We start from the raw sequence: 27,917 nt of genomic DNA on the forward strand, positions 1-27,917 counted from the left end.
TATATGATCATTTGACTTCTACCAAAGAATATACACTTTGCTTCTATTGACTGCAATATAATAGGTTGCTATCGGTTGCTATGCATCACAAAGTTGTGTGTCGTTGCTTGCCGTTGCCGAGAGGAAACGGAAATAAATCTTCTAAAGCCGCACGTTTCTGCTATTGTGTAAAATAAAGATTTTTTTGCACATTTCATATCTATAACAGGAAACATTTAAAATATTTGCAGGTGTTGCTAGACTTATGTGACATTTTCCCGTCTTGAATCCTGCAGGCGTGTGTTTTAACAGCACTACGGCTGACCACTGGCGCTCATCCCGCACAAGGGAGTGACACAAACACAATGGGAGGACAGAGGAATCATTGATAACACTGCTATAAATCTATGCTTTTAAACAAGCCTACTACTGAAGCGGCACTAATGTGGAACTGGTATTTTAAGTGCAGGCCAGTGATGCAGTGAAGAATCGATTGGCTCTTTAATACATGCATCTGAATCTGCAGTAGGGAATTAGGAAGAGTATTGTCTTAAGATTTCAGATCTGTCCTTACAATGGATTTCCCTTTCGACCTAAATGCGCTTTTCCCCGAGAGAATTTCAGTGCTGGATAACAACTTGAGTGCAGGTCGGAAAGCGCATGGGAGGTAATGTATGTTTTATGATCGACTGTATAGACTGAGGGGTGTAATCTGTTGGGAGATTTGCAACATTCACTGCTTTTGTCTTGTAACAGTGGTTGACACAGTTGTGCATTATACATACACTGCTACCAGTGGGGGGTGTTTTATTAGGCGAAATGTTCAATTTGGTCCAGGTCATCTTTGTAATTTTTTCCAGTAATGATAAGCTTATTGCTGTATGTAGAGCTTGACGTCAGGTGATGCAAATGCGGCCCTGAGTGAACAACAAATCTGACATTAGTCTGTTTTAATCTGAACAATGCTGATTCAGTAAGACAGCCATAGACTTCACTGTAATTACACTGTATAGAAAATCACACAATGCCATAGATAGATAGATAGATAGATAGATAATACATTTTATTTGTAATGCACCTTTCGTATACTCAAAGGGCTACAACACATTTACAAAAACATAATACATAATACATGATACATAAAACACAGTGATAATATAAAATATTAAAAACTTTACTAAAAATGTGTTTTGAGCAGTTGAGCATCGCTAATTGAAAAGTGTCATGGATTCCATAAAAAAAGCTTTTCTTTAATAAAAACATGTTAATAAAATGCAGGAATTTGTGGTGCTTTTTCAGCATACATAACTAACACTGTATGTAACAGCATACATTACAATAAATACAACAATTAAAGATTTTAAATGCATTTTAAAATTCACCAAAAATTATTTGATTTAACCAGTAGTGTGTGTATTTTGTGGCTTTTATTCTTTGTGTGATAACTGTAAGGTCATCTACTCTATACACTACTGGTCAAAAGTTTTCGGACAGTAAGATTTTTTTTTTTTTTTAATGTTTTTAAAAGAAGTCTCTTCTGTTCACCAAAGCTTCATTTATTAACAGTTGTGTACAATTTTTTTTTTCAAGATTATTTGATGAATATAAAGTTCAAAAGAACAGCATTTATCTGAAATATAGAGCTTAATCAACATTATAAATGTCTATACTCTCACTTTTGATCAATTTATTGCATCCTTGCTGAATAAAAGTATTAATTTCTTTAATTTCTTTCCAAAAAAAAAAAAAAAACACTTACTGACCTCAAACTTTTGAACAGTAGTGATAATGTACAAAAGCTTTCTATTTCAGATAAATGCTGTTCTTTTGAACTTTCTATTCTTCAAATAATTCTGACAAAAAAAATTGTACACAACTGTTTTCAACATTGATAATAATAATAAATGTTTCTTGAGCAGCAAATCGGCATTTAAGAATGATTTCTGAAGGATCATGTGACACTGAAGACTAGAGTAATGATGCTGAAAATTCAGCTTTACCATCACAGAAATAAACTGCATTTCAAAATCTATTCAAATAGAAAACAGTTATTTAAAACTGTAAAAATATTTCACAATATTACTGTTTTTGCTGTGTTTTGAATCAAATAAATGAAGCCTTGGTGAGCAGAAGAGACTTCTTTTAAAAACATTAAAAAATCTTACCGTCCAAAAATTTTGACCGGTAGTGTATGATTATGTGCCTGTTAAAGACTGTAAAAATTCACTTTTATCAGATTTAATTTTCAATGAAATAGACCAAAATATTGATTCTAATCTAATCAGATGCTCTCTAGAACGGTGTTTCTTTATGACTTCAAGGCCCTCCTTTGTCTGAGACAATATTCTAAGGCCCTCATATCTAAATTTATACCTCTGGTATTAACTAAAAATAACAAAAACTTTAAAGAACCGTTGCTCTAGTCTAGAATGATTATGTCCCCCCAAGAGCAAATCAGCGAGTAGCACATCATAATTAATGACTGTAATGTAATGAAAGCCTATTCGTCGTCACCATGAAATCAAAATTGACCATTCAACTGACCTATCGCAACTTCCTTTTGATGCTGACTTTTATTATATTGGCCATCAGCCAACATGATATTAGAATCAGCTATTGAAAAACCTGTCAAAGCTATATATGATAATAATAATATATAAAACACCTGTGAAAACCAAAAGTTGTGTATTGTAAGAAGGTACACATCCGTTATGACCTAGATAACTGGAAACATAAATGCTGATTCTCATTTTATGTCTTTGTGTGAGATTCCTAACATACCTGCTTTTTGTTCACTAGACCAGATCCTCTTCTTCAGATCACCACAGTTATAGATGAGCTGGGAAAAGCCTCCTCTAAGGTAATAATGACTGTCTTTTGTCTCTTCTTGAGCTTGCAGATGTCATTCACTGTCAGTTTCAGTCTGTCATTATGTCATCTGTGTGTGTGTGTGTGTGTATGTAACTCCTCAGGCTCAGCAGCTGCCTGCACCTATAACCAGTGCTGCAAAGCTCCAGGCCAACAGACATCATCTCTACCTCCTGAAAGATGGGGAACAGAACGGGTACGCTGGCTATTTCTGTCCCTCCCCCACCCTATGCTTCAGATTTAATCTATTTAGATGTCAATACAACTGACCTCTCTCTTTCCTGTTTTTCCATTTCCATTAAATGTAAACACATCCACTTCTGCTGTTAATAACAATATTTGACTCCCTCTTCCTGTCTTCCCAGCGGGAGGGGTGTTATTGTTGGATTTCTGAAGGTTGGCTACAAGAAGCTCTTTTTACTCGTAAGTGTTTCCTCATTATTGACTCTGTAATTAAATCTCGCCTAATGAGTTATGCCTGAGTGCACACTTTTTAAGCAGATGCATCAACACACAGTATGTTGTAATTGCCTCTAGAACCAACGGGGGGCGCATTTGGAGACCGAGCCATTGTGTGTGCTGGATTTCTATGTGACAGAGACCTTGCAGAGACATGGCTACGGGCTTGAACTTTTTGACTTCATGCTGAAAGTGAGTGTCTGTCAGCGGTCTGATTTATTAAAAGATTTGTTTATTTATCATTTCCTCATGTCATTCCAAATCGTGTGACTGACTTTCTTGCGTGGAACGCAGAAAATGTTTTGAAGTATGTTCACGCTGCTCTTTTCCATACAACAAAAACATACAAGGGCAAACAACAGAAAGCACTATAAAAGTATCATGAAAGTGCTCCATATAATTCATTCACTATATTACAAGTTTGAACAAACTAAAATTGAATTTTTTATTCCCAGATAATTTTCCCCTTCACTGTAGCTGTCAAATGCACATATTGACGTCAGTGATGAAAACGCAATTGTTTTTTTTTTTTTTTTTTTTTCATGTTTCAAACTTCCTGAATGCTACATTGCAAGTTTGAAGAAACAGAAGTGCAAATAAGATTTAAGAGCTATGGTGAAGGCTAAGATTTTCGTTAAAAAACTATTAAACTCAGTTTAATAACTTCGGTTTAAAACTTAACTAACTTATATTTTGGTGTGTTTCTTAGAGAATTCTTTGAATTACAGAAAATACTCATGGAATGTATCACATTAGTCATATGGACTGCTTTTATGCTGTTTATTTTGTAATTTTTGAAGGTTATGTGGAAAAGAGCAGCATGAACATGCTTCCAAATATCTACTTTTGTGATTGCTGAAAAAAAGAAACTCATACTGGCTACATTAGAGTGAGTGACAGATTTTCATCTTGGGGTGAACTGTCCCTTTTTTTTTTATTTTGTTCAGTAGAGAAGTCAGTGTTAAAGGGATAGTTCACACCGACTTGAGGGGGAGTAAATGATGACAGAATTTTCATTTTTGGGTGAACTATCCCTTTAAGACACATTTGTATTTACTTGCAAAGAGCCGTTTATTTTTGTGACTCAAATTTCACATTCTCTGATTAAATAGCACAAACGGGTGGAGCCTGAGCAGATGGCGTACGATAGACCTTCTCCTAAATTCCTGTCATTTCTAGAGAAGCACTATGATCTCAAAATCAGTGTGCCTCAGGTAAGAGTCACCAGAAAGTGCTGAATGACATGAAACAATTACAGGACATGGTGTTACTCCTCTCAGAAATCCAGTTTATAACTGAACCCAATAATACTGTCACTGAAAACAACTTCACCAAACACTACATGTTATGTCTTGGATGTAAATCCTGATATGGTTATTATGTCTATGACATGTGAGCATGTTCATTTGCACACAATACAGACTTCATACAATAGTCTTTTCTTCAAAAAATCTGGAGGTGTTTATGACCGTTTGGATGTTATGATGTAATTCTTTGTCTAATATGTCTTAATTTCTTATCCTGTCACACTTGTTCCTATCAGGTGAATAACTTTGTGGTATTTGATGGCTTCTTCCAGAGTAGATCAGGTAAGCCCTGACTGCATCACTGTTCTGTGGTTATGTGGGTTTGGAATGTTGGTCTGGATCTAAGCCAGAGTTCAATGGCTTGTTCTCTCAGGACAACAACCTCCCCTTCTCTTCATTACAGTACGTGCAAGGCAGCATTGTATTGAAATTCCTCCTCTTTTATTCATTTCTCTTCCTTGTTTTTCTGCAAGTAATTCAGCCCGAACCACTTAACGTACAGAGTCCAATCAAACTTTGTTTTATGGATCATTTTAAATTTAGGTATTTATCTATTGCCTTTTTAGGATTAGTTTTTTTTAGCATTAACTTTCTGCTGCTACACCTGACAGTGGTGAGTAAATATCGGCCATAAATATTTCTTTTGGCCATGAAAATATATTTTCCATTATTTTAATAGGTGTTGTTATTGCTAACTAAATCTAAAACTAATAAAAATCATTTTCATTAATTGGAATAAATCTAAAAAAAATATATATATATATATAAATATTAGATAAAATTAGAAATGCTGCCTTGTCAACTAACTGCAATAAAATAAGTTTGTTTGAATTAAAATTACTAAATAGAAATAAACTAATTATACAAATAAACTAAATAGAAACATTAAAAAATGAATAAAAAATATTAAATCATAAAAATTACTTAAACTAAAATGAAAATGAAAACTAGAAATATTAAAAATAAGAGCCAATTCAAAGTATTAAAGGGTCAGTTCACCCAAAAATGAAATTTTTGTCATTAAGTACGCACCCTCATGTCGTCCCAAACCCATAAGACTTTGTTCATCTTTGGAACACAAATTAAGATATTTGTGATGAAATCCGAGGGTTTCTGAACCACACATAGGCAGCAACGTCATTGCACCTTTTGAGGTCCAAAAAGGTATTAAAGACTTCGTTAAAATAGTCCATGTGACTACAGTGGTTCAACCTTAATGTTATGAAACGACGAGAATACTTTTTGTGCGCAAAAACAATTTGAACTGTTGTCATACGCAGTTGACGTAGTGAACGCAGTACAGCGCTTCCATGTTTACGTCCGAACGCCTGCTCAGGATTGGCCAACGCTGTACACGTGAGCAGCACGACGCATGTGTGTGATGCTGACGCAGGAGCCGGCCAATAATGAGCCAGTGTTCTGACGTAGAACCCAGAAGCGCTGAACTGCGTTCACTACGTCAACTGCGTAGGAGACTGACTTAAAAGAGAAGAAATTGCAGAATAAAGTCGTTATTTTTGTTTTGTTTTTGCGCACAAACAGTATTCTCGTCGCTTCATAACATTAAGGTTAAACCACTGTAGTCACATGGACTATTTTAACGATGTCTTTAATACCTTTCTGGACCTCAAAAGGTGCAATGACGTTGCTGCCTATGTGTGGTTCAAAAACCCTCAAATTTCTTACGGGTTTGGGATGACATGAGGGTGAGTACTTAATGACAGAAATTTCATTTTTGGGTAGAATAACCCTTTAATAAATACTTAATAGTATATAAATAATACTAAAACACTTACTAGTTTAATGAAAAACATTTTCAATATTTATATCATATGACAGTGGGATTATTTAGTTGATATTGGTGACAAATACTAGTTGTAACTTCATATATAAGCTAGTCTAGCTGCAAGTGTCAAGACATGGTGATTTCATTTATTTATTTATGTATTTATTTTCCCTTCATTTTGATGGCTTTGGTTCTAGATAAACTTATAATTGTATTTTTAATTATTTATTTATTTATTTTTTTAGGTAAAAATCACAACAGTTTCTTTTCCAAACAGTAGATAAGTCACTGAGTTCACTTACATCCTTCTTACAAATAGACTTGCATGTCATGTTCCTTATATAATTATCGGCCTGGTGGATGATTATAGATTGAAATGTTATGCAGAAAAAGCCCAAAACCTAAAACTTTAGCACTATTCTTTTGCTGCCTTGCAAGCACTGCAATTTCCTTTTAAAAATGTAAAAATGTGAACCTCTGAGAATGCAATTTAATTTTCCAAATTACATTTTAGCAGATACCACAATTCATTAAGAAAAGTCTTTGTTGTGCTGGTCCATAATGCTCACAGCTCTCTTTTGGTTCTTTTATTGTTTCATATTTTTAGTGCCTCTATATTTAAGTCAAGTCTATTTCCATGATTTAAACCACAGTCTGTTATTCTGTTTTCTGTAAAATGGCATCTACGTGCCTGGGCAACCATTTTCAATGTATTTATTTATGTGTATAAATGACTCATCAAGCCCAGATCGTGCTGTTTATAGTTGGTAGTCACCCTAGATCGGGTTTAACCTGTGCAAACAATTGAAAACATTCATTGTTCAAGCACTTTTGTCTCATGAAACTCTCTCAGGAACACCTTCCTCCCCTCTGACGGATCAGGGGATGTACGGATTTTTGTAAGGACATTGAATATCTGCTGTTCCCCTCCCCTACCGTCACCCGGCTTCCACCTTACTTATCACTCCTTTAGCATATCCCCATAGTTTAAAGACAGTCCACTCACTATACTCTTCCTTTGCACTCAACCGGACCCCCATAACATCTGCCCATGTTATCAGTCCCAACAACTCACTTACGAACTTCCTCCCTTACAATATCCCTTGTTGTTCCCCTTTAAAATCCAATTATAGATAAGTGCTATATGTTTTCCCTAAAGTGCAGCGTAATGATAATCGATATATGCATTATGGCCATGGATATTGACTTGTATGAATATCTGTGAAGAGTGCAGTGTGTGCTGTTTAACTGCTTGCAGTACTCCAGACTTATTTTCAATCATACCGGTTGTTTCTGTTGGCGCTTTCTGACCACCATGCTCTTTTTACAGCGGTCCAATTGAGAAAAGTTCCCCCAAAAAAGCCAGAGGGAGAGATCAAACCATATTCACTAATGGAAAGAGAAGGTGGGTTACTCATAGGCTCCATGTCGTATATTTAACCAGTTGGCACAATACAGAACTCAAGTAGCTGACATTTACACCAACTAGCTAAATACTGACATCATCCAGATGCTGTAATAAATAGTTTCAACTGGAAACAGACCTCCTATTATGCATTAAATGTCTTGATTTGTTCCATAAGTTACTTCAGAGCCCTTAGAAAAGAGTTATTTTTAGCAGGGGAAAGGACTCTTACAATTACTTTAGAAAATGTAAAAACCTAGTTTAGACACATTAGGGTGGTAGTCAGGGGACTTTGAGAATCTTAATCCATGTACAAATCCAGTCACCTGTAAATCAAATATACAGATGACTAGAGTTGGGAACCAAACATCTGTTCTTATTCTTTACAATACTGGAATGGAATGGTGTTGCGTTATCAGTTTACATCGAAGCGGACAAAGTCGTTCTGTGCTACTTTTTAGTAGCATCACTACTGAATAGACCGCACAATAAGTTGTAGTCCAATACTAAACAAATGACTCTTACGGGTGGGTTCTTTTTAGTGATTCAGAAACATACAGCACAATCTATGTAGTCCGATTCCTGAATGACTCTTATGAGGTAGTTATGAATCAAAATCATGCAGCACAATTAGTGTAGCCTGATTCAATTCCCAAACGAATTACTCTTATTAGCCAGTTATGCTTAGTCAGTCATGATGCTTATGAAACAGTTATTTTTAATTATTAAAAACATACAGCACAGTCAGTGTAGTCCGATCCTTTTAAAGATTTAGAAACATACAACACAACCAGTGTAGTCTGATTGTTGAACAAATGATTCTAATGAATCCTTTTTAGTGAATTACACATAAACATAACGTGTGACTCTTATGAACCAGTTCTTTTTAATGAATCAAAAACATACAACTTAAAGGATTAGTTCACTTCAGAATTAAACTTTCCTGATAATTTACTCATGTCATCCAAGATGTTTGTCTTTCTTTCTTCAGTCGAAAAGAAATTAAGGTTTCTGAGGAAAGTATTCTGTGAATTTTCTCCATATAGTGGACTTCAGGGGCTACCAACGGGTTGAAGGTCCAAAATGCAGTTTCATTGCAGCTTAGAAGGGCTCTACACGATCCCAGCCGAGGAATAAGGGTCTTATCTAGTGAAACAATCAGCCATTTTCTAAAAAATAAAAATGTATATACTTTTTAACCACAAATGCTTGTCTTGCACTATAGCTCTGCGATGCGCCACGCATTACGTAATCACGTTGGAAAGGTCACGCGTGACATAGGTGGAAGTACCGAGCAAGTGTTTACAAAATGAAGTCATACGGCCTTTACAATAAAAGGTAAAACAACGATGTTGGACGATTTTGAAGTTGGGCGAGTTTTTCGCCCTACCGTGGCACTTCCGCCTACGTCACACGTCACCTTTCCAACGTGATTGTGTAATGCGTGGCGCATCGCAGAGCTAGTGCAAGATGAGCATTTGTGGTTAAAAATATATACATTTTTATTTTTTTTAGAAAATGACCGATCGTTTTGCTAGATAAGACCCTTATTCCTCGGCTGGGATCGTGTAGAGCCGTTTGAAGCTGCACTGAAACTGACATTTGGACCTTCAACCCGTTGGTACCTGTTGAAGTCCACAATATGGAGAAAAATCCTGGAATGTTTTCCTCAAAAACTATAATTCCTTTTCGATTGAAGAAAGAAAGACATAAACATCTTGGATGACATGGGGGGTGAGTAAAATATCAGTACAATCAGTGTAGTCTGGTTCCCAAACAAATTATTCTGAGTCGGTTCTGAATCAATGAATCAAAAACATACAATGCAACCAGTGTAATGCAGTGAATGAATGGTTTCTCTGAGCCAGTTACTAGTGAATTAAAAACACAGCAGCTTATTGTCCGAATACCCGAAAAATGACTCTAATGAGCCAGTTATTTATAGTGAATCAAAAGCATACAGCACAGTCAGTGTAGTCTAATTCCTGTCCGAAGGATTCTAATAAGTTGGAATTGTTTTAAATTTATTTCTAATTGCCAGTGGAATTGCATTTTGTTGTTATTCCTTAAATTCCCCAAAGAATCATTGATGAAACTGTTAAGCATACTGTATAAGGAATCTGAACCCAAAAATAAATTCATTAAGATTTCCTATCCCTAGTGCTGACATCACTTCCTTTGTTCCACAGTGGTACGGGAGGAGCAGAGGGCTCTCCCCTGGCCATTTGTTCGCCCTGTGGGTCCCCCCCACTCTCCTCCTCTGCTTCCATCATCTCCGCAATCCCGTTCGCTCAGTGTGGGATCCTCCCCCAGCCGGGCCCCCCACCGTCCCGCCGTGGCCCTGGGGCTCCAGCAGGGTCAGACCCCTTCCTCCCAACTCAACGACAGCTGCAGGACAAAACGCACCAGGTACATCTCAACGACACCTCACGGCCAGTTACAGTGTCCTTTAGTCTAAATCCAGCGCTTTTCTTGCAAATATTTACATTGCATCCTCTTCACTTTTTCCATCTGGTGCTTATTTTGGCGAATGAGAGCATTGGCTCTGTGGGAATGAAAGTGAAGAGACACTGAGGTCGTTCATGTTCACTATGAGCCACTTCCTGTGTTAGATGAGTGCATGGTCCACTTGGCGGCAAGAATGTGAATTCAGCTCATTAGTGCATCATTAGTGTATCACTGTGTATCACATAAAGGTCAGATACACTGTCTGTTTATTCTTCTAACACGTAAGCGGCCTTGACCGTTATCTTTTGGAGAAGTGCTAAACATTTCTCTTCTCCTCTCTCTGTCTTCTCTTCTTCCTTTCATCTCTGATTATGACATGCTCATTTATACATTGAATTCCCCAATTATGACACGTGTTGTTGAACCCATCACTTGTCTCTCATTCATTTGATGAGTTTGAACTTTTCTTTTCTTTTCAACCACACATTTTATCTCTTTTATTCTCTCATTCCATGCTAGCTCTCTAAATAGATCTAGGCTCAGCTTTCATTGACCCTCAGGCTTGAACGTCATTGTCTTAAACTTCTTAGCTAGTTCCAATTAAAGGGATGGTTTACCAACACATGGAAACTCCTGTCATTACTTACTCACAATATTGTTAATTTTTCTGTGGAGCTCAAAAGGAGAATTTTGGAGAATCTTCAAAATGGCAGTGTGTGAAGATTGTTTAGAATTCTTTTTGTGTTCCACAGATAAAATAACAGCCTATGGTTTGAAAACGTAATGACAGAATTTTCATTGTTGGGTGAATTACTATTTTATGATTTTGCTTTCTTCCTTGTTGTGAGTGTATAAATAATTAATACAATTTCCTGTAAAATGATTTGATAATACACATTTGTAAGTAAACTGGAATCTCTTTTGGTCTTTTCCATACCCTTTCCACTAAGAAGTGTTTTAGAATATAAATATAGAAGTTTTTAGAGCTCATTTTACTATAGTGTTAACCCTCAGCTGTCAAACATCCTCTGTCCTGAGCAGCAAGTAATAAAAGCAGTTGAAAAAATGATATTCTTATTTAATCACTTGTCAATGAATTATTGTAACAGACTGAAAGGATATGACATGTTAGGTTTTATATTCTACACTTAATGGTCTGGAGCACCTCAGGACCTTGTTTCAGTCCAGACATTTGTCTTAGCCTCAGGGTGCTGCTCTTGACCAGTGGTTGTTCATTATTAGTTATATATGCTACTGTTCAAAGGTTTGGGGTCAGTAAGATATTTAACGTTTTTGAAAGTTTCTTATGCTCATTAAAGCTCTTACTTCTTCAGTCTACAGTCTTCAGTGCCACATGATCCTTCAGAAATCATTCTAATATGCTGATTTGCTGCTCAAGAAACATTATTATTATTATCAGTGTTGAAAACAGCTGTGCTGCTTAATATTTTTGAGGAAACTGTGATAATTTTTTTCAGAATTCGTTCAAAGGTTCAAAAGAAATACAAAGTTCTGTCATGAAACTCTAGATGGCACAGGCTCATAAGTCCTTAACCCAATCTGCTTGCAGTTACGTCATTTTCTATAGGGCACAGCTGATTGTGTCTATATGGCGCTGACATCTTGAGTCTCGAGTCTGTGCATAATGAACTTGAAACCCGAGTCTGCGCAGTAGTGAGCACGAAGTGGAGCCGCGATATCAAGGTCCCGTCCAAACTTAGAACAACTTATTATTTCGGTGTGAAATAAACAGTTATGGAAATGTAGAAATTAAAGTTAAAGCTCCAGTCACCTCGCGAACATCCAGAAAAAGTCAGTTGGCCCCTCTATGACTGCTTCACTCAGAGAAGCTGCCAACCTCAGCTGTCAATCATGACATCACACCCCCGTTTTTATAGCGTCAAATAACTAACTAAAACCAAACTTATTTAAAGAACGAACACTTGAACTAACACCAGCGTGATAAAAACTGCTATGAGGGTGATTCATGTATGCTTGTACAGCAGCAGCATGTCTTGCTTGCTCATAACAGAATGTCATGTGTATTGGCAGTGGGACGATCTGATCCTGCTCTGCACCAGCAGCAGCAGCAGCAGCAATACAAACAGCAGCAGCCACAGCGTAGCAGATCTATTCCGCCAAGACCAAACACATTAGCACTCTCTCCGAGATTTGTCATGACAGAACCCCATTTACTTGAAATACAAATCTTTTGTAACATTATAAATTTGTCACTTATGATCAATATAATGTGTCCTTGTTGAATAAATATATTAATTTCTTTTAAAAAATTACTGACCCCAAATTTTTGAATGGTTGTGTGTGTGTGTATATATATGCATTTGATAAAATTGTTATTGCATTGGATAACACAACATTTAAAAACCTTTTCAAGTAAAACATTTCACAAAAATAGAAGTTTGTTTGGTTTTAAATTATAAAACAATAGATATCATGTTAAACATGAAAACAAAGAAGTATTCGCAAACTTTCTGGAAGTCAGATACTGCAGTAAACATAGTGTTGCCAAGTCCACGGTTTTCCCGCGGAATTGGGCTACATTAACACTGTTGCTGCGGGTTGTTTTTCATGTCCGCGGGTTGAAGCAACCCCAAATAACATGATATTTAGCCTCTGGAATGCGAATTTTCCCAGGGGAACCCCGCTAAAAACACGTTTGTTTTTTTTACCCCCTGGAACACGATTTTTACTGGGGGACCCCTCTGAAACGCGATTGGGCTAGTTTTGAGTTGCAATTGGGCAAGTTTTGTTGTGAAAACCTGGCAACCCTGAGTAAACATGATGAACTAAACACTTCTACAAACCTGTATGAACTACATACACCTACTAAAATGCCCATGATACCAGTTTAAAGTCAACAAAACTGCTCAGAATAGATGGTTCTGAGAAAAGCTTGTACATAAAGTCTCCACTTGCTTGATATTTTATGACCTAATTCATACATATACATATCACCCATCCCCCCCACACACCAAAAAATGTTTAAAAACAGAAAAAATGATTGACAAAGCTGTTGAGCCAGCTACCATTTCTTTTAAGCAAGCAATCAAAATTATATTTAAGCAATAAATATCATCTCAAAAACATCAGCCACTGCGTTTGACTGCAGCTTTGTTGTCCAAAACAAACCCTGATTTTAATTTGCAACATCACAACATATTCGCTTTTAATCTGTTGAGATTAAAAAGCCGACATCATATTACACAATCATTGCCTGTGTCCTCTTTCACTGGAATTTGTTTTTATACAATGTTGAGTTTTGAATTTGCGTTTACAGTTATGTTTAATTAAGTTTTTATTTGTCCCCTTTTTCTGTCACATTTGTTTCTTTTTCTTTTTTCATTTTATTTATTTCTCTGTTTTCACTCTCCTACCCTTCTTTTGTATTCTCTTTGGCCCTCCGTCCCGTCCCTCTATCGCTGTTGTTTGTCCATTTCCTCATATCCTGTAGCCATCAGGGTCTAGTTGCCAGGAGCAACCTCTACAGTCGCCATATCAACAGCCGAGACCTCGGACAATTATTGGCGGAACAGCAGAACCCCTTGAAGCTTCCAGGTAATGCACCGTTTGAACTGCAATCAACCATTTACCATGGCGCAACGTGAAAAGTTACGATGGTCCGCAGGAAACCACATTAGTAAACCATTAGTAGCTGTCGTGTGTGCTTCCTCAGGGCTGAAAGCAGAGCTCTGTGAGAGAGTGTGTGACACAGGGGCAAAGGCAGATGCAGTGGAACACAAACACACTTCAGAAAGGTCGGACTTTTCTCACATAACCTTTGTGAGAGTCAGTTTCTCCTGGTGCTGCTCTTTGTATTATTCACATGTTTATTGGAGGAGAATACTAAAGAAAACACCAGGGATTCATAATGAGGTAATGACTAGGCCTTCACAGAATCAACGCCTACAGAATTCCACAGAAAGCACTGCAGATTTCTGCTGAATTTGTTTGTTTATTTGTTTGGTAATGAGGTTTGCTAAGCCAAGCATTACTGTTATTAGAGCTAAAATTTGAACAAACCCTTAACCCTGAGTATTCAGATTTGCTGCATCGTCTTATACTATCATGCTTGTTTAGGGAAAAATCAGCTTTTTTTTTTTTTTTTTTGGCGACTGTAGACATTGTTTTGTCTTTTTTTTGCAGGACAAAATTTCCTGAACGTCACAGACCAACCCTTGTGAAAAATAAGTGCGCTTAAGTGTACTTAAAGTATATTTTTTAAAAATCTGTACTTGCAGATAATATATTAATGAAATAAATGGCCACTTAAGTGTACTTAAGTGTGTAGAAACACAAGCATACTCTCTTTAAGTGCACTTTTAAAAAGTGTTCTTTGTAAAAATGTCAAATTAAAAGTTTTCAAGTACATTTTAAATAGTTTTAATCGTTTTCTGTGCTTTAAAGAAGCACACTCATTTTGATGTGTTAACTAACATACTCAAGTATATGTGAAGTCTGTACTGTTGTGTACTGTAGTGTGATATTCAATATTACATTTAAAGTTAATATATTTTAAATGTACTCAATTGCAAATATACATGATACAAGTTTCAATAGAAATAACATTAAACTATATTAGTTAAGTACCATATAAATGCTTGTTAGTACATTCGGCAGGACACTTCAACCATGTTTCAAAGACAATAAAATGAAGTATTAAGTGGGTAAAAAAAAAAAAAAACACTCTTAAGTGCATTTAACCCTCTACGGTATGCATTATGTTCTAATCATGAAATATTTTTTTTATTGCATGAAATAGATTCAATCACAAAAATCAAAAAATGTTTTTGAAAGAAAAAAAGGAATGCTGTACCACAATAAAAAAAGGTTAAAAAAGTATTTTTTTTCTATAAAATTATGATTTTCTTTTCTATTTAAATGCACATTTCTTTTAGACATTAATAGATTTATATACAAACCAAAATTAATTAGATCCCTATCATTCGGCTAACTCATCCTCACTCTCATCTGAAAAGCAGAAATAATTTTGTTATTTATACATAAATACAATACTACAATAAACCCTTCAAATAAATAAATAACTGCAATCATATTGCTGATGCTACTATTTATAAAATATCCCAATGGGGAAATACATTTCTGCAATTCCACTGTGATACAGCGTTGCCATATGGCAACATACCTATTTTTCCATAGTGGTACAGTGTTGCCCTATGGAAACATTGATATTTTCTCAATTTACAGTAAAACTATGTTAGACAGTTGTGAATAAAAATGTATAATTTACTTATCAAAGATGCTGCAAAAATCCCCCTTGAGAAGAGATGTTTAGAAATGAGGTTAATAGAGCAATTTCTGGAGCACTTCAACAGGTGTCTTCCGTGTGAGGGTGACAGTTGAAAAGAGAGTTTTGGAGGGACATTCAAATGTCATTTGACCACATCATTGGCTACCTTAAGGCCTGCCCTTTTAATTCCCATAGTGCAATATATTGTATTTTTTTCTGAATAACAAGGAAATGGGTAGAAATTAATTGTTGCCATAATATGGCAATGCTGTACCATAAAGGGTTAATATAAACTTTAAACGATTAGACTTTATTTTAAAGTGTCTGTGATACAGTGTAATTATACTTTTAAGTACTAAGTAATAACAATTAACTACATGTACTAACTATAGACTCAAGAGGATTAAGGTTTGGTTTAGGGTTAGTCCCATGTAATTATGTATAATTTATAGTTATTACTACAGTAACCACATGTAATATGTGGAACAAAGACACTGTAAAAGAGTTACCCTTTAAAATTACAATTTAATGCAGTTAACTGTCAGAAAACAGTACATTTAGTTTGCACTTAAGTATTATTTCCATAAATACTCTTTTCAAAGGTATGCTAAAGTGTACTTCTTTTTCACAAGGGAAAACATTGTTTTAATAAAGTTTCTCAAACTATATATAGTTAAATTTTATATTTTTGCTTACATAATGTGTACCTGCCCTCAACCATCCAGATGTGTGAAGATTTTTTGCTTTGTTTACCTTGGTGGATGAACAAAAAAAAAAAAAAAGGGTGAAAAATTCCATTGACTTGCATTGAAGAAGAAATCCGAGTCAATTCTAGAGACCAGAATATCGTAGATGTTTGGAGGCAGGCTTTTTTGATTTCCAGAATACCCTAGCGACATATTAGAATTGTGACCATGAGTTTTCTTCAGAAAATGTAAAAATCTGGTTTGTTCATTATTTTTGTCTAATATGATAATGCTCTCAGCTGCAACTAAGATTCTAGTACTTTCAAATCAGTTTACCATCTGTATTATATCTGAACTGTGGCATTTTACATATTTTCCTTTACTTTCAGTAAAAAAAAAAAATGTAAAAAAAAGTGTGTATGTTCTGTGTGGGCCTAGTTATGACTCAGGTGACAAATTTTGATTTCACTTGCTGCTTCTCTTCTCAGCCCTGGCCTTGTATTTTATTGTCCTGAAATCATCTTCTCTCCTGCTGAGTTTCTTGTTTCTTGCTCTCCAGCTTTCATTGTTTTTCATCTTCTTTTCCAGACCGCATCTTCAAGGCCAGGTTGTTGCCCTTCCAACACTTGCTGCCCCCAAGAAAGATCATCTTCAGGAGCAGACCTCCATAGCACCCTTGGAACGCAAAGAAGAGCAATACGGTGACCTGAAGACCAAAGTATCACAGAACAGAAAAGAGGATTGGAGGAAAGGCGGAGCGGCTGAGATCTCGAGGGGTGGAGGGAGAGGCGAATGGTCTTGGACGGTTGGGGAGAGCCGTTGTACGGCTCAGTGGGTCCGACAGAAACAAGAGTATCGCAGCACGCGGCCCTGGTGATGGGCCGCCTTCAAAGCTGTTAAGAAATGAACTGTTGGACATTGCAAAGGAAGCTAGAAGTGAGAATAATAAAGGGGAAATGATAAACCACAAAAGTGAAAAAAGACCTTTAATGAAAATAACATCAGCAGCTATTTGTAACTCCATTACATTTGTGCTTGTAAGACATTTTTATTTTTAAATCAGTCCTATTTATAAAACTTTAGCGATTCATTTTATAGCTTGTGCTTTTTATAATCACAATTTTATAATCTGATCATTTACAATGTTTTTCAAAAAAAAAAAACATGTTTTTTCCATTGAAAATTAAATGAAATTGTTGAAAATTTGTTCTGTTAGATTCATTTAGATCGCTGCTCTCAAACATAAATATTTTTACAGTCAAACTGATGCTCATTATTGTACACTGATCTCATAATTACCTCAATCCCTTGTGGAAATCATTTATATCATACTGAGACAAACAGATTAAATCCTTGGAAACATTTGACCAAGGACATTAGTGCATGCAGCTCCTAATAGCTTTTCTAAAGTTACGATACATGTACCGTCTAAATGTCTCAGTCACAGCAGACATCATCAACATACACTAAAAAGGGTACAAATACATACAGCACATCACATCCTTTCTATCTGACGTGGAAAACCCTGACACACGTGGTGGCCATTTTTCAATATGTGCGATCATCGGGAATATACATTTCAAAAATGTTCCCTCTCGAATGTTCAAGCTGACGTTTTTCATGACTTTATTCTGAATGTGTATTTGCTCTTTTTAAGATGTTTTTCAAGTGTTTATGCACAGTAATAAGAATACAGTGCTTTCCGAATCATCTGAAGACTTAGAAATGTATTAGTGCTGGCATCCATTACTGTAAGTTTGCTTAAACAGGTTCCACATTTTAAACCTGCCAACAGGTCACATTTCCCAAGTTCAGTATGTGTGACAATCACTGAATTCTACAAAACATAGTTCACACTACTTTGATTTTTTTGTTGGCCAAACTCAGTGACAGACCTATGATTTCTATTTCTATAGTCACATTTTCTTCAAATGAATGTATGTTTACAGCTTTAATGTGCAATCTGTAATCATAAAAATCAAAGAAAAAGACAAAAAAAAATCCTACAGCACTATGCTAATGCACATGGTTCAAAAGATCTCAAACATTTTAAACTCAAACCAATAAAGAACTGGCCATCTGTAAAGACTATGAAGACATTTTAAACTAAGTACTTGTGTTCATATTGCTTATTAAGATAACTGACTATTTTAATTTTGTCAGTGAGAGCTTGACATTTTGTTTAAATATCTATTTTACTATATTAAATAACTATTTATGGGAAAGTAAATTCTAGGAGTAAGAATGAGTCAGAAAATGGTTTGACCCTGATGTAATCCTAATGAATGCTCAGGCCTTACACTGAACAGCCCATTCTTGCCAGACGTGTTTTCCCTTTGTTGCCGGTCAACATGCCATTTAGTCGTCCTTGTCTGCCTGTATTGTTTTCAGTCTAGCAACTGAGAGAAGCCCGAATCAAACTTGTAAAATGTTAGCACCTCATTCCCCATTGCATGACCTTTTAGGCACATACAAGTTCAAGACACTTGCATCTTCCCTGCTCATCTGTTTCCCTTTTTAACTAAAATGTTCTTCAGTAGTTAAGATTATTTTTTTCATCAAAAGTTCTCACAGAGACAAGTTTGCTGTCTCCTGTCGAAGTGTCCAGGCATGATGTCCGTACAGTTTTTAGGATGACCTCGCTCTCATTGGACACTCCACCTGAACTTGTTCTAGTACGAATCCCTCAGTAGTGTGAGGTAGATCTCAGACTTAAGGAAACGGGGGTAACAGTCCATTTCCAGGAGGCAGTAGATGCGCTTTTGGGCATGTGAGAGGGAAGTGTGAGAGGGGGCTTTGAGGAGCTCTATGGTCAGTTCTCTTGTCTTACTGTCCAGATTCACCTAAAAGTGGTGGAAAGAAATTTGTAATTCACAAATATCCACACAAAATAGTTCATAAAGAGAAGTTCAATCAAAAATTATATTCTGAAGGATGTCCAAAGTATTCTTTGCTTCTATAATGGGCACTGGCACTGTCAAGCTCCAAAAAAAAAAAAAGTATATTATTTTTTTTAAAATATTGTTTTTTTTTTGTTTGTTTTTTTTTTTTTTTAAATTCAATGATACAAAGTCATTTGATAGATTTATGTGAGGAAAGGACAGAAATTAGCTTTTATAATATGGCACTAAGGTAGTCATGCTCCAAAAATGACAAAAATTACTTTTAATTTAATTACTTACTTAAATTATACAAAAATGTGCTATAATTCTTTGTCTTCTGAAGTCATATTTTTGTGAGGAAAGGACTGAAATTTAAAGGTGAAGTTTGAAATTTCTGCTGCACTAGTGAAATTTCAAAAAAAAAAAAAATCAAAAATTCATCCAATTTCATTTAAATTTGGCGCACATTAAACCTGGTAAAACGAGATTTGAGAACTATGGTAAAGGGGGACGTTTGAGGAGAATGACTTTAGAACACTTGGAGTCATATGGACTATTTCAATGGTACTTTTAGGTTTTTTTTTTTTTTTTTTGTCATTTTGCAGTTCAGCAGCCCCAGTCCCGATTTATTTACATTGTAGGAGAAAGAGCAGCTTTGGCATGTTGGGTGAAATATTTGTTTATGCTGTAAACAGACAAACAAACAGCCAAATTTAGATAAAACTACCTCTCTGGGAGCACCAAACTGGATGTAAGTCTCAGAAATCATTTTTGCCCGCCTTTGCAGGCTGAATTTGTTGGATGACTGTCTGTACTGCTCACAGGCTGAGTAGAACTGCAGGTTTTCCTCACTGAATTCGGATCGCAGGAACGCTTCAAAGACTGTGACTCCCACTAAAGGATAGGTGAGATGAGAGAAGGAGAAAGAACCTTAACGAACATTAAAAAAAAACAGCTATTTCTGTTTACAAATGGGAGGGGTTGAGGCTCAGATGATACGTTCACATGCATGTTCTGCCATACACCCACACACGTTGCATAGCAGTTGCCACAAAAATGAGAGAAGAAAAAACCTTTGGACGTCAATATCTTGAGGGTTTATCTCACACCACATACCTTCCTTCTCTCACATTTTCTCAAAACCCTTGAACTGCGGGGTTGCGACACTCTTGAGTGAGAAAATAGAAGTCGAACGGGGGCAGGGCTCTGGAGTTACAACATACTGGTGTTCCAACATTTCAACCAGTCCAGACACCAAAACACATCCACCACACAATTCAAAAAAAGCTTTAAATGGTGTATAATTTGACCCATAAATAAATATGGCACAAAAAAATATTGAACTTAAAATATGGTTTGGATTTAAAAAGATAAGTCAAGTTTTAATCAGGTTTTAGTTACTGAAAATTCTAGAAAATATTATATGGTTTGAATGGTTGAGCCAAATGCAGTCAACATTATATTTTGAAATGGAATGCAATTTTTATTTCATCATGCTGTAGAAGCAGTCCAAAGGATGTTACATATTTGGTGTCACAATTTTACGAAATGTTGTTTTTTGTAATGTGGGAACATCACATGCGATAAGGTTGATTTATTGAATATCAATTCAACAGATTAAAATATTATGGTTTTGGTAATTAAAATAAGTTTATAATAATCTTCTACAATAAACTGAATATCAATTAAAGGGTTAATTCACCCAAAAATGAAAATTATCCCATGATTTACTCACCCTCAAGCCATCCTAGGTGTACTGTATATGACTTTCTTCTTTCAGATGAACACAATCGGAGATATATTTAAAAATATCCTTAGTCCTCCACGGTTTATAATGGTTGTGAATGGCTGGTCAAATTTTGAAGACAAAAAAATGCATCCATACGACTCCAAGGGGTTAATAAAGGCCTTCTGAAGCGAATTGAAGCGTTTGTGTAAAACAAATATCCTTATTTAAAACTTTATAAATTCAAATAACTAGCTTCCGTACGCATACTGCGCTCTAAACCTTGGAGGACTTTAAGAAAATTTTTAAATATATCTCCGATTGTGTTCGTCTGAAAGAAGATAATTATATACACCTAGGGTGTATCCCATGATTTACTCACTTGAGGGTGAGTAAATCATGGGATAATTTTAATTTTTGGGTGAACTATCCCTTTAAACAGTATGTTATTTATGGAAAGCACTATTACGTATGTATGGAGAGAATTAGTCTCCAAATTAGCAATAGCAGTGACACAGAATCGACTGAATTCCTCACTCTATGTTATACTTTGTCTCAACTGTAACTGCAAAATGTGCTATGTGTGTATCAGTGTATTATTAGATTTTATGAGGTTTGTTACACTAATAAATTGCTTCCAGGGTTATAACAGAAATACAAAAGAGGGCAATACCAACAAAGAGGCTGTTAATCATTAAACCCTATTAATTTTAACAATAAAACAAATCACTCGAAAGATGACATCTGGTGTCAAGACAAGCATAACCATAACCATTATTAGTCCACTGTTTATACATCACAATTTCCATTTAAGGTCAGCTATAATTATCAGTAGTGCTTTCTAAGGAAACTATTATCATTGCCCCTAACCATATACAGCAAGTACTAAACTTCAACACTGTGCTAAGAATATGAATCATACTTCGAATTATGTGGTTTGCTAAGAAGAGGTGTGCTACTACTTTTCTAGGAGATCTGACTAACAATGTTTACATGGTGGACAATGAACAAGGCAAAACATCCTTTAAACTTTCACTCAAGGGACTTGAATCACATCAAGAGTCCTTGTGACTGGTTTTATTTTTCTTTTACCAAACCCTGCCTTCATGCTACAGACTTTTCATAAGCAAGCACCACTCACATTCCCTTCTGAAAATGTAAAAATCTAGGTGGTTTAATCTGTGAAATTGTACGTCAGCGCTCTCAACCTCTTGGGGAAAAGAACATTATTCCGTTATCTCCTTTCTTCATATCGCTTTATGTTGTTAGGGAATTCTCCGGAAACTCATGCCTGAAGCTACACATGAAAGTGGTTCCTCAATGTTAAGAGGAAGCCGTTTCAAGGGTGTTTCAATGATGTAATAGATGGGTTTCACTACAGAACCACCAAAATTGTACTAAGCACACACCAAGCTAACCTACACTACCGTTCAAAAGTTGCATTTATTTGATCAAAAATACAGTATAACATGTGATGGCAAAGCAGCCATTACTCCAGGCTCTTCAGAATTCTTTGGTCAATATAAAGTAAAAAAAACAAACAAACAAAAAAAACAGCATTTATTTGAAATGGAAATCTCTTGTAGCATTGTAAATGTCTTTACTGTCACTTTTGATCAATTTATTGCATCCTTGCTGAATGAAAGTTGTAATTTCTTTAAAAAAATAGGCAGTGGCTATTGACACTAAGGGGGCATTCACACTGGCAGTTTAGTTCGAAACGGCGGACAGTTCACATGAAAAATCGCTAATGTGAAAGCTGTCATGCGAACCCGGCTGCACACCGGGGTACCGAACCCGAGACTACCTGAAGGAGGTGGTCTGAGTTCGGTTGCACTCGAACTGTGCCGCAGTTCGCTTGAATATGAAAGCAACACGGACTCGGGTGCGCATTTGTTCAGTTAGTAAAGTAACCCGCGCATGCGTTTTCGCCAATTGTAATGTATTTACTTAAATAAAACACATGTAAGAGATTCGAGCAGGAGTGAGCCAGCAGTGTATTCGCGCTTTGCGAGTGCATCAGAGTGGCAAATGAATGGCAATCAGCTGTCTCCTCAAAATAGGCTGCTTGCAAGCAGCGGAAAACCGTCTACATGCGGCGCACATACAGTAATCACAAGTGTTGTTTACTCTGCTGCACATAATAGCAACACACTCATAAAAAACAGAATTTACTGACCCACGTTCTGTTTTCTATCATGCGCCGTGCACGTCTGTGATGACGTAAGATGAACGCAAACGCACCAGGGTTCGATGGAATCAATCTGAGTGTGAAACCAGACCAACGCTGCGGGAAGCACCGGGAACAATTGCGCCCCGGGCTCGGACCGCGGCAAACGAGCCCAGTGTGAAAGTTCGCTAAGTGCAAATAGCGATAGATGCTATTTACACTAAGTGAAAATAGCATATTTTCTTAGCAATGCATGCTATTTACACTAAGTGCATATAGCTGAAGATGCTATTTACACTAAGTGAAAATAGCAATATATTCTATTTAAACTAAGTGAAAATAGCATTTTCTAAGCAATATGCTATTTACACCAGGTGAAAATAGCAATAGATTCTATTTACACCATGTAAAAGTATCAGTTCTTTGCAATGAGAGTAAATAGTAATTAGATGCTATCTATACTTTATATTGGCAGATATTATTTGTACCTCAGTATTTTTGTACATTAACAGGATGCAATAATATAATAGAGTGTAAATGATAATATTTATTAAAATTATTAAATGGATGCTGCCTTATTAGGAGAATAAAAACCCTCCCTACACCTTCCCCTAAACCTACCCAATAAACACTTTTAAAATTATTAAACACTCGTTCGCAGTTTATTTCCGCTTTTAGAACATTATTTTAATTTTTATTGAAAATAAATGCGAGCTTGGCAAAAGGCGGATTCAAACCCGTGTCGCGAGCCTTACTCGCTACTGCTGCACCACTGAAGACGCTGAAATTTGCGCGTCTTTTTTAAAACTTGAGTGGCCCAACCAGACATTGGTGGGTGGAGCTAGTGTAAATGGCATAATATATATATATATATATATATATATATTTGCACTTTGTGTAAATAGACACACCGAAAAAAATAACCTCAAACTGTTAAACAGTAGTGTATACAGTATTATAATCTAGATCTAGATGTATAATCTATAAACTAGATCTGTGATCTAGATATGATATCAAACAGTATATGGTTCAATCTGCACATATCATTTCCATTAAAACATTTCAAGCATGGGTGGGCAGTAGGCCACAAACATCTCAATTTCCAAGAACAGCGTTCCAGGTCAAAGTTAGTAGAACAACAGCTTTTCTTTTGCATGTGACGCTATGATGTCTCACAGGCGTTCTTTGACCAGCTGCCTGGCGACTCGAGCAGTTTAAAACCAAATGACTGAGCACTAACCTCTGCTCTCCAGCAGAGCATCAAGGGACTTGGCCCAACTTTCCATCTCCTTCCTGCTTAGTCGAGCTTTGGCGTGGCCCACCTGACTCCACTGCCTGAGGAAAGGCTTTCGAGAACGCCGTTCTTTAGCACTGAGAGAAACAAGAGGGTGAGATGATATGTGACAAAGATATCCAGAAAAAAAAATAAATAAATTGTGGAATCAATAACATTGGGCCAAAATAAAGAGCTGGGGAGGGGTTGTTTTGCAAGTGGCGACTAGAGAATAGGCCAAAAGCGAAACAGAAAGGGGAGAAAATCCACATGAGATTGAGGAAATATGTGCCTTGATTGTTTGCTGAGTTTCATTTTACCTGGTTATGTTCTCTCTGTGCTCTGCACTTGTCAAATTTGATTGTGAGGACTGTGGTGAACCCTTTTGTGGAAAAAAAAAAAAAAAAAAAGAGATCACTGATATGCATAACACTGTCATGAGGGTAACTGACTTGATTTGAGACTTAAAGGAAGTATAATTTACATAAATGTTCCATGACTTAAACAAATGAAGGCGTTACATCATGGAAAACATTCTGACAATGCCAGATCTACCAGATGCCAAAATATTCCAGATAATGAAAGTTTTTGTTCTACAGTGTCTGTCGTGATTTCTTGCCACAATATTGTAGATTTAAAAAAAACAAAAACATTTTTGCATCAATAGTGTGATTACTTTATAGAGAACATTCAGTTCCCCTTTCAGAGTTTGCTTCTTCTTTCACTGTTTGGACAAAGCAACATTATATCTCAAGGGGTAGCACTGATTCAAACTGAACTTAACTAATTGTGTAATACAAAAGCACTCATGACTTTTCACTTCATCACACTTGGCTTGTAAATTCTGAACAAGCAGTACTATATCCTGGAGCTGAAGCCCTGCTGCTCCTGATGTATGCAAAATACATCTATTGTACAAAACATAAACATGGCTCAACAGTAAAGATGGCTTGATGGGCCCAGGGCCAGTGTGAGAAGTTTCAGGCCAGTTGAAGGAACTGTGTTTTGCTAGTGCTTAGTTTGTTATATGATCTTCTATTTATTTGTTTTCTGTGATGGATTAAGTACCACCATTTTTTTTTTTTTTTTTTTTTTTTTTTTTAATTCTGCAGAATTTAAAAAGGTAATATTATTTGGCTGGATGACATATAAAGGTTTTGTGATATTCTTGGCATCAGTTAAAATTGGGTGAACAATGATAAATGAACCAAATTTTGAATTATATACCATCATTTTTTTCCAGTAATTTAGAATATAGCTATCATGGAAATACACTATAGAGCTTAATTTCTTTTTTTTTTTTTTAACAAAACTTTTTAGTAAAAATATAAATGTATTTTTCTGACAATTTTTTTTTTTTTTTTTTTGAAAATACACTATTGTTCACAAGTTTGGAGTCAGTAATATTTTTTATTTTTTTAAACAAATTAATACTTTTATTCCCAATTACTTTTATTTTAATGTGGTTCATTTTCATGGCATCTGTTTGTATATAGTTCACTGTTTTGATTATAATTTTGATTTATGTTCTGAAATAAAATTTGGATAAAAAAAAATAAATAATACTTATAGTAATCAAGGAAGCTTTAATTTGACAGTAAATAATGTTACAAAATATTTCGATTTCAAATAAATGCTGTTCTTTTGAACTTTCTATTCATCATATAAGCCTGAAAAAAAAAGTATCACAGTTGCCACAAAAATATTAAGTTCAACATTGATAATAATAAGAAATGTTTCTTGAGCAGCAAATCAGTATATTAAAATGATTTCTGAAGGATCATGTGACACTAAAGACTAAAGTAATGATGCTGAAAAATCAGCTTTACCCTCACAGGAATAAATGACATTTCATTTTAAAATATATTAACAGTTATTTTAAATTATAATAATATTTCATATTACTGTTTTCCTTATATTTTTGATCAAATAAATGCAGCCTTGGTCAGCAGAAGAGACTTCTTTCAAAAATATGAAATCTTACTGACCCCAAACAATTGAACTTCAGTACATGTTTTTAATATGCAAATAATAATAATAATAAACAAACAAACAAATAAGTGTGTGTGTGTGTGTGGTGATGTGATGCCAGTAAACATGTTGACTGGACCAGAACAAAATCTTTATAGTTGAGTCCTGATTAACTCAATTTGTCATATTAAAAATATATAATTATAATATGTCAGCTGAAAGTAATCAACTTCATTAACAAACTCTAAATAAAATCTCCAAACTTACCTGTCCAAACAAACTTTTAAGGTGTAATTTTGCAGCTGCCAGTTTGGCCCGAGCTTGCTGTCGGTGATAATGAGGAGGTTTTGGGGAGTTGGACGCATGGCTAGATTTGGATGACGAAGAGTGCAGGGAACCACATTTTCCCATACTCTCAAGGCTGCCTTTGGAATTAGCAGCGATCTGGCTGTCACTGTAAGCTTTAAAGCTGTCATTTAGGTTCGTAACTCTCAGTAAACCAGATTCCTTCTCCAAGCCGACCAGATTTTCCACACTAATGCTGTGATCTCTGTTAAGCTCCCCCTTTCCAGCACTTCCTGACTTTGCATCTGGGGTGCAAGGATAGGATGTTGAGGCCCTATCCGTCTCATCCTCAGAGGTGCCTGGGCTCTCATCTTTATTCCCTTGTCCCCAGGGCAAGAAGTCCAGCTCCAACAAAGCACCCACTGAACTGTACTTACGCAGCATTATGCTGGTTTTTAAAAGAAATAAAGAAAGGACGATAGAGAGAATGCCAGAGGCCTAAAGATAGAACAACAGAATGGACAAAAAGAATTCAATTAATTGTGTGAACAGTGTCTATTCAGCTTATTGCTATCTATCATCTATTCTAAGAAACATCTGCTCAGCTCATAGATAGAAAAACAGATAGATTGAAAAACAGATAGATAGATAGATAGACAAATAGATAGATACTTGGTAATACTGTTCACTACAATAATAATACAGCACTGTGTACATTCTCAAAGTTTTGCATCAGAGTAACAGTGTTTGTTGTTAAAAACTATTTAGTCTATTAACCCAGTTAAAGGGTTAAAATATAACCAAAGTTTTGCTTTACATTTGTAACAAACGAGTCAACTCACGCCAAGTAAGACTCGAGATGTTCATGACTACATGAAAGATGCGACACGACAAACCAGAAAGCTCCCATTATAATCAAGGAATGTCTTTACACTGCAAGCGCGCGAAATCGTTTATTTTAATAGGACAGATCCAGTTTGTCGCGTCGCGTCTTTGGCGCAGCGTGTAAACAAACAAACAAAAAAACAAAACGTGACATCTGAACACTTAAAAACGGTTCACTTATGCCATAGAAATATACCTTAGGATAGATCAGTTTCTTGTCTTTTCATGACAGGTCCATGTATAGGTCTTATATCCGAAAGATTCGGAATCGGTTCGTCTTTCAACTGGAGTCCGTATAGACAGAAACACACACAACTGGATCCGAAGCGAGTCAGCTGAACGGAGTGATTCTTCGTGTAACTGTTAGCCGTCAAAATCACGTCTTTCGTGTCCTCCTTTTCATTTTACTCCTGAATGACAAAAGCAACGCCTATTTTCTTTTTTGTCACACCCATAATTCAGTCTGGACTTGCCCTCCCTAACGTACATACTTGGAAAGACGAGTAGCATATGACACA

At 35.9% G+C, this 27,917-nt stretch overlaps 2 protein-coding genes across 8 annotated transcripts; one reads left to right on the top strand and one right to left on the bottom strand.

Annotated features, from left to right (window-relative positions):
* Nucleotides 1–6: 6 nt before the first annotated feature.
* On the top strand, nt 7–17,412 carry atat1 (alpha tubulin acetyltransferase 1). 7 transcript variants are annotated; one of them, XM_051871703.1, is made up of 13 exons: nt 115–167; nt 276–646; nt 2,779–2,839; nt 2,952–3,043; nt 3,213–3,270; nt 3,385–3,498; nt 4,419–4,520; nt 4,850–4,895; nt 7,730–7,804; nt 9,994–10,213; nt 13,725–13,828; nt 13,926–14,028; nt 16,796–17,412. In XM_051871703.1, exons 2-13 carry the CDS (start codon nt 555–557, stop codon nt 17,082–17,084), a joined length of 1,356 nt encoding a protein of 451 aa, XP_051727663.1. In that variant the 5' UTR covers nt 115–167; nt 276–554; the 3' UTR covers nt 17,085–17,412. The 7 variants fall into 7 exon arrangements, with proteins under 7 accessions (XP_051727666.1, XP_051727665.1, XP_051727662.1 ...); XM_051871706.1 differs by having other exon boundaries at nt 7–646; nt 13,926–14,146; nt 14,417–17,005; XM_051871705.1 differs by having other exon boundaries at nt 9–646; nt 13,926–14,146.
* On the bottom strand, nt 17,177–27,894 carry si:ch211-152p11.4 (regulator of G-protein signaling 18). Its single transcript, XM_051871727.1, has 6 exons — nt 27,596–27,894; nt 26,497–27,012; nt 24,579–24,640; nt 24,226–24,356; nt 19,817–19,983; nt 17,177–19,050 (listed from the first exon to the last, which is right to left on the bottom strand). The coding sequence occupies exons 2-6, from the start codon at nt 26,956–26,958 to the stop codon at nt 18,880–18,882; spliced, it is 993 nt and encodes a 330-aa protein (XP_051727687.1). The 5' UTR covers nt 26,959–27,012; nt 27,596–27,894; the 3' UTR covers nt 17,177–18,879.
* Between the last annotated feature and the right edge of the window lie 23 nt (nt 27,895–27,917).

Source organism: Ctenopharyngodon idella, chromosome 19, assembly GCF_019924925.1.
Source record: "Ctenopharyngodon idella isolate HZGC_01 chromosome 19, HZGC01, whole genome shotgun sequence".
NCBI classification, from domain to species: domain Eukaryota; kingdom Metazoa; phylum Chordata; class Actinopteri; order Cypriniformes; family Xenocyprididae; genus Ctenopharyngodon; species Ctenopharyngodon idella.

Coding starts and splice junctions, on each gene's coding strand:
- si:ch211-152p11.4 (XM_051871727.1), bottom strand. CDS start 26,958: ATGCTGCGTAAGTACAGTTCAGTGGGTGCTTTGTTGGAGCTGGACTTC. Junction 24,357..24,578: donor CACAGAGAGAACATAACCAG/GTAAAATGAAAC, acceptor TGTTTCTCTCAG/TGCTAAAGAACGGCGTTCTC. Junction 19,051..19,816: donor AGTTTGGTGCTCCCAGAGAG/GTAGTTTTATCT, acceptor CACCACTTTTAG/GTGAATCTGGACAGTAAGAC.
- atat1 (XM_051871702.1), top strand. CDS start 555: ATGGATTTCCCTTTCGACCTAAATGCGCTTTTCCCCGAGAGAATTTCA. Junction 647..2,778: donor GGTCGGAAAGCGCATGGGAG/GTAATGTATGTT, acceptor TTTGTTCACTAG/ACCAGATCCTCTTCTTCAGA. Junction 3,499..4,418: donor TTTTTGACTTCATGCTGAAA/GTGAGTGTCTGT, acceptor CTGATTAAATAG/CACAAACGGGTGGAGCCTGA.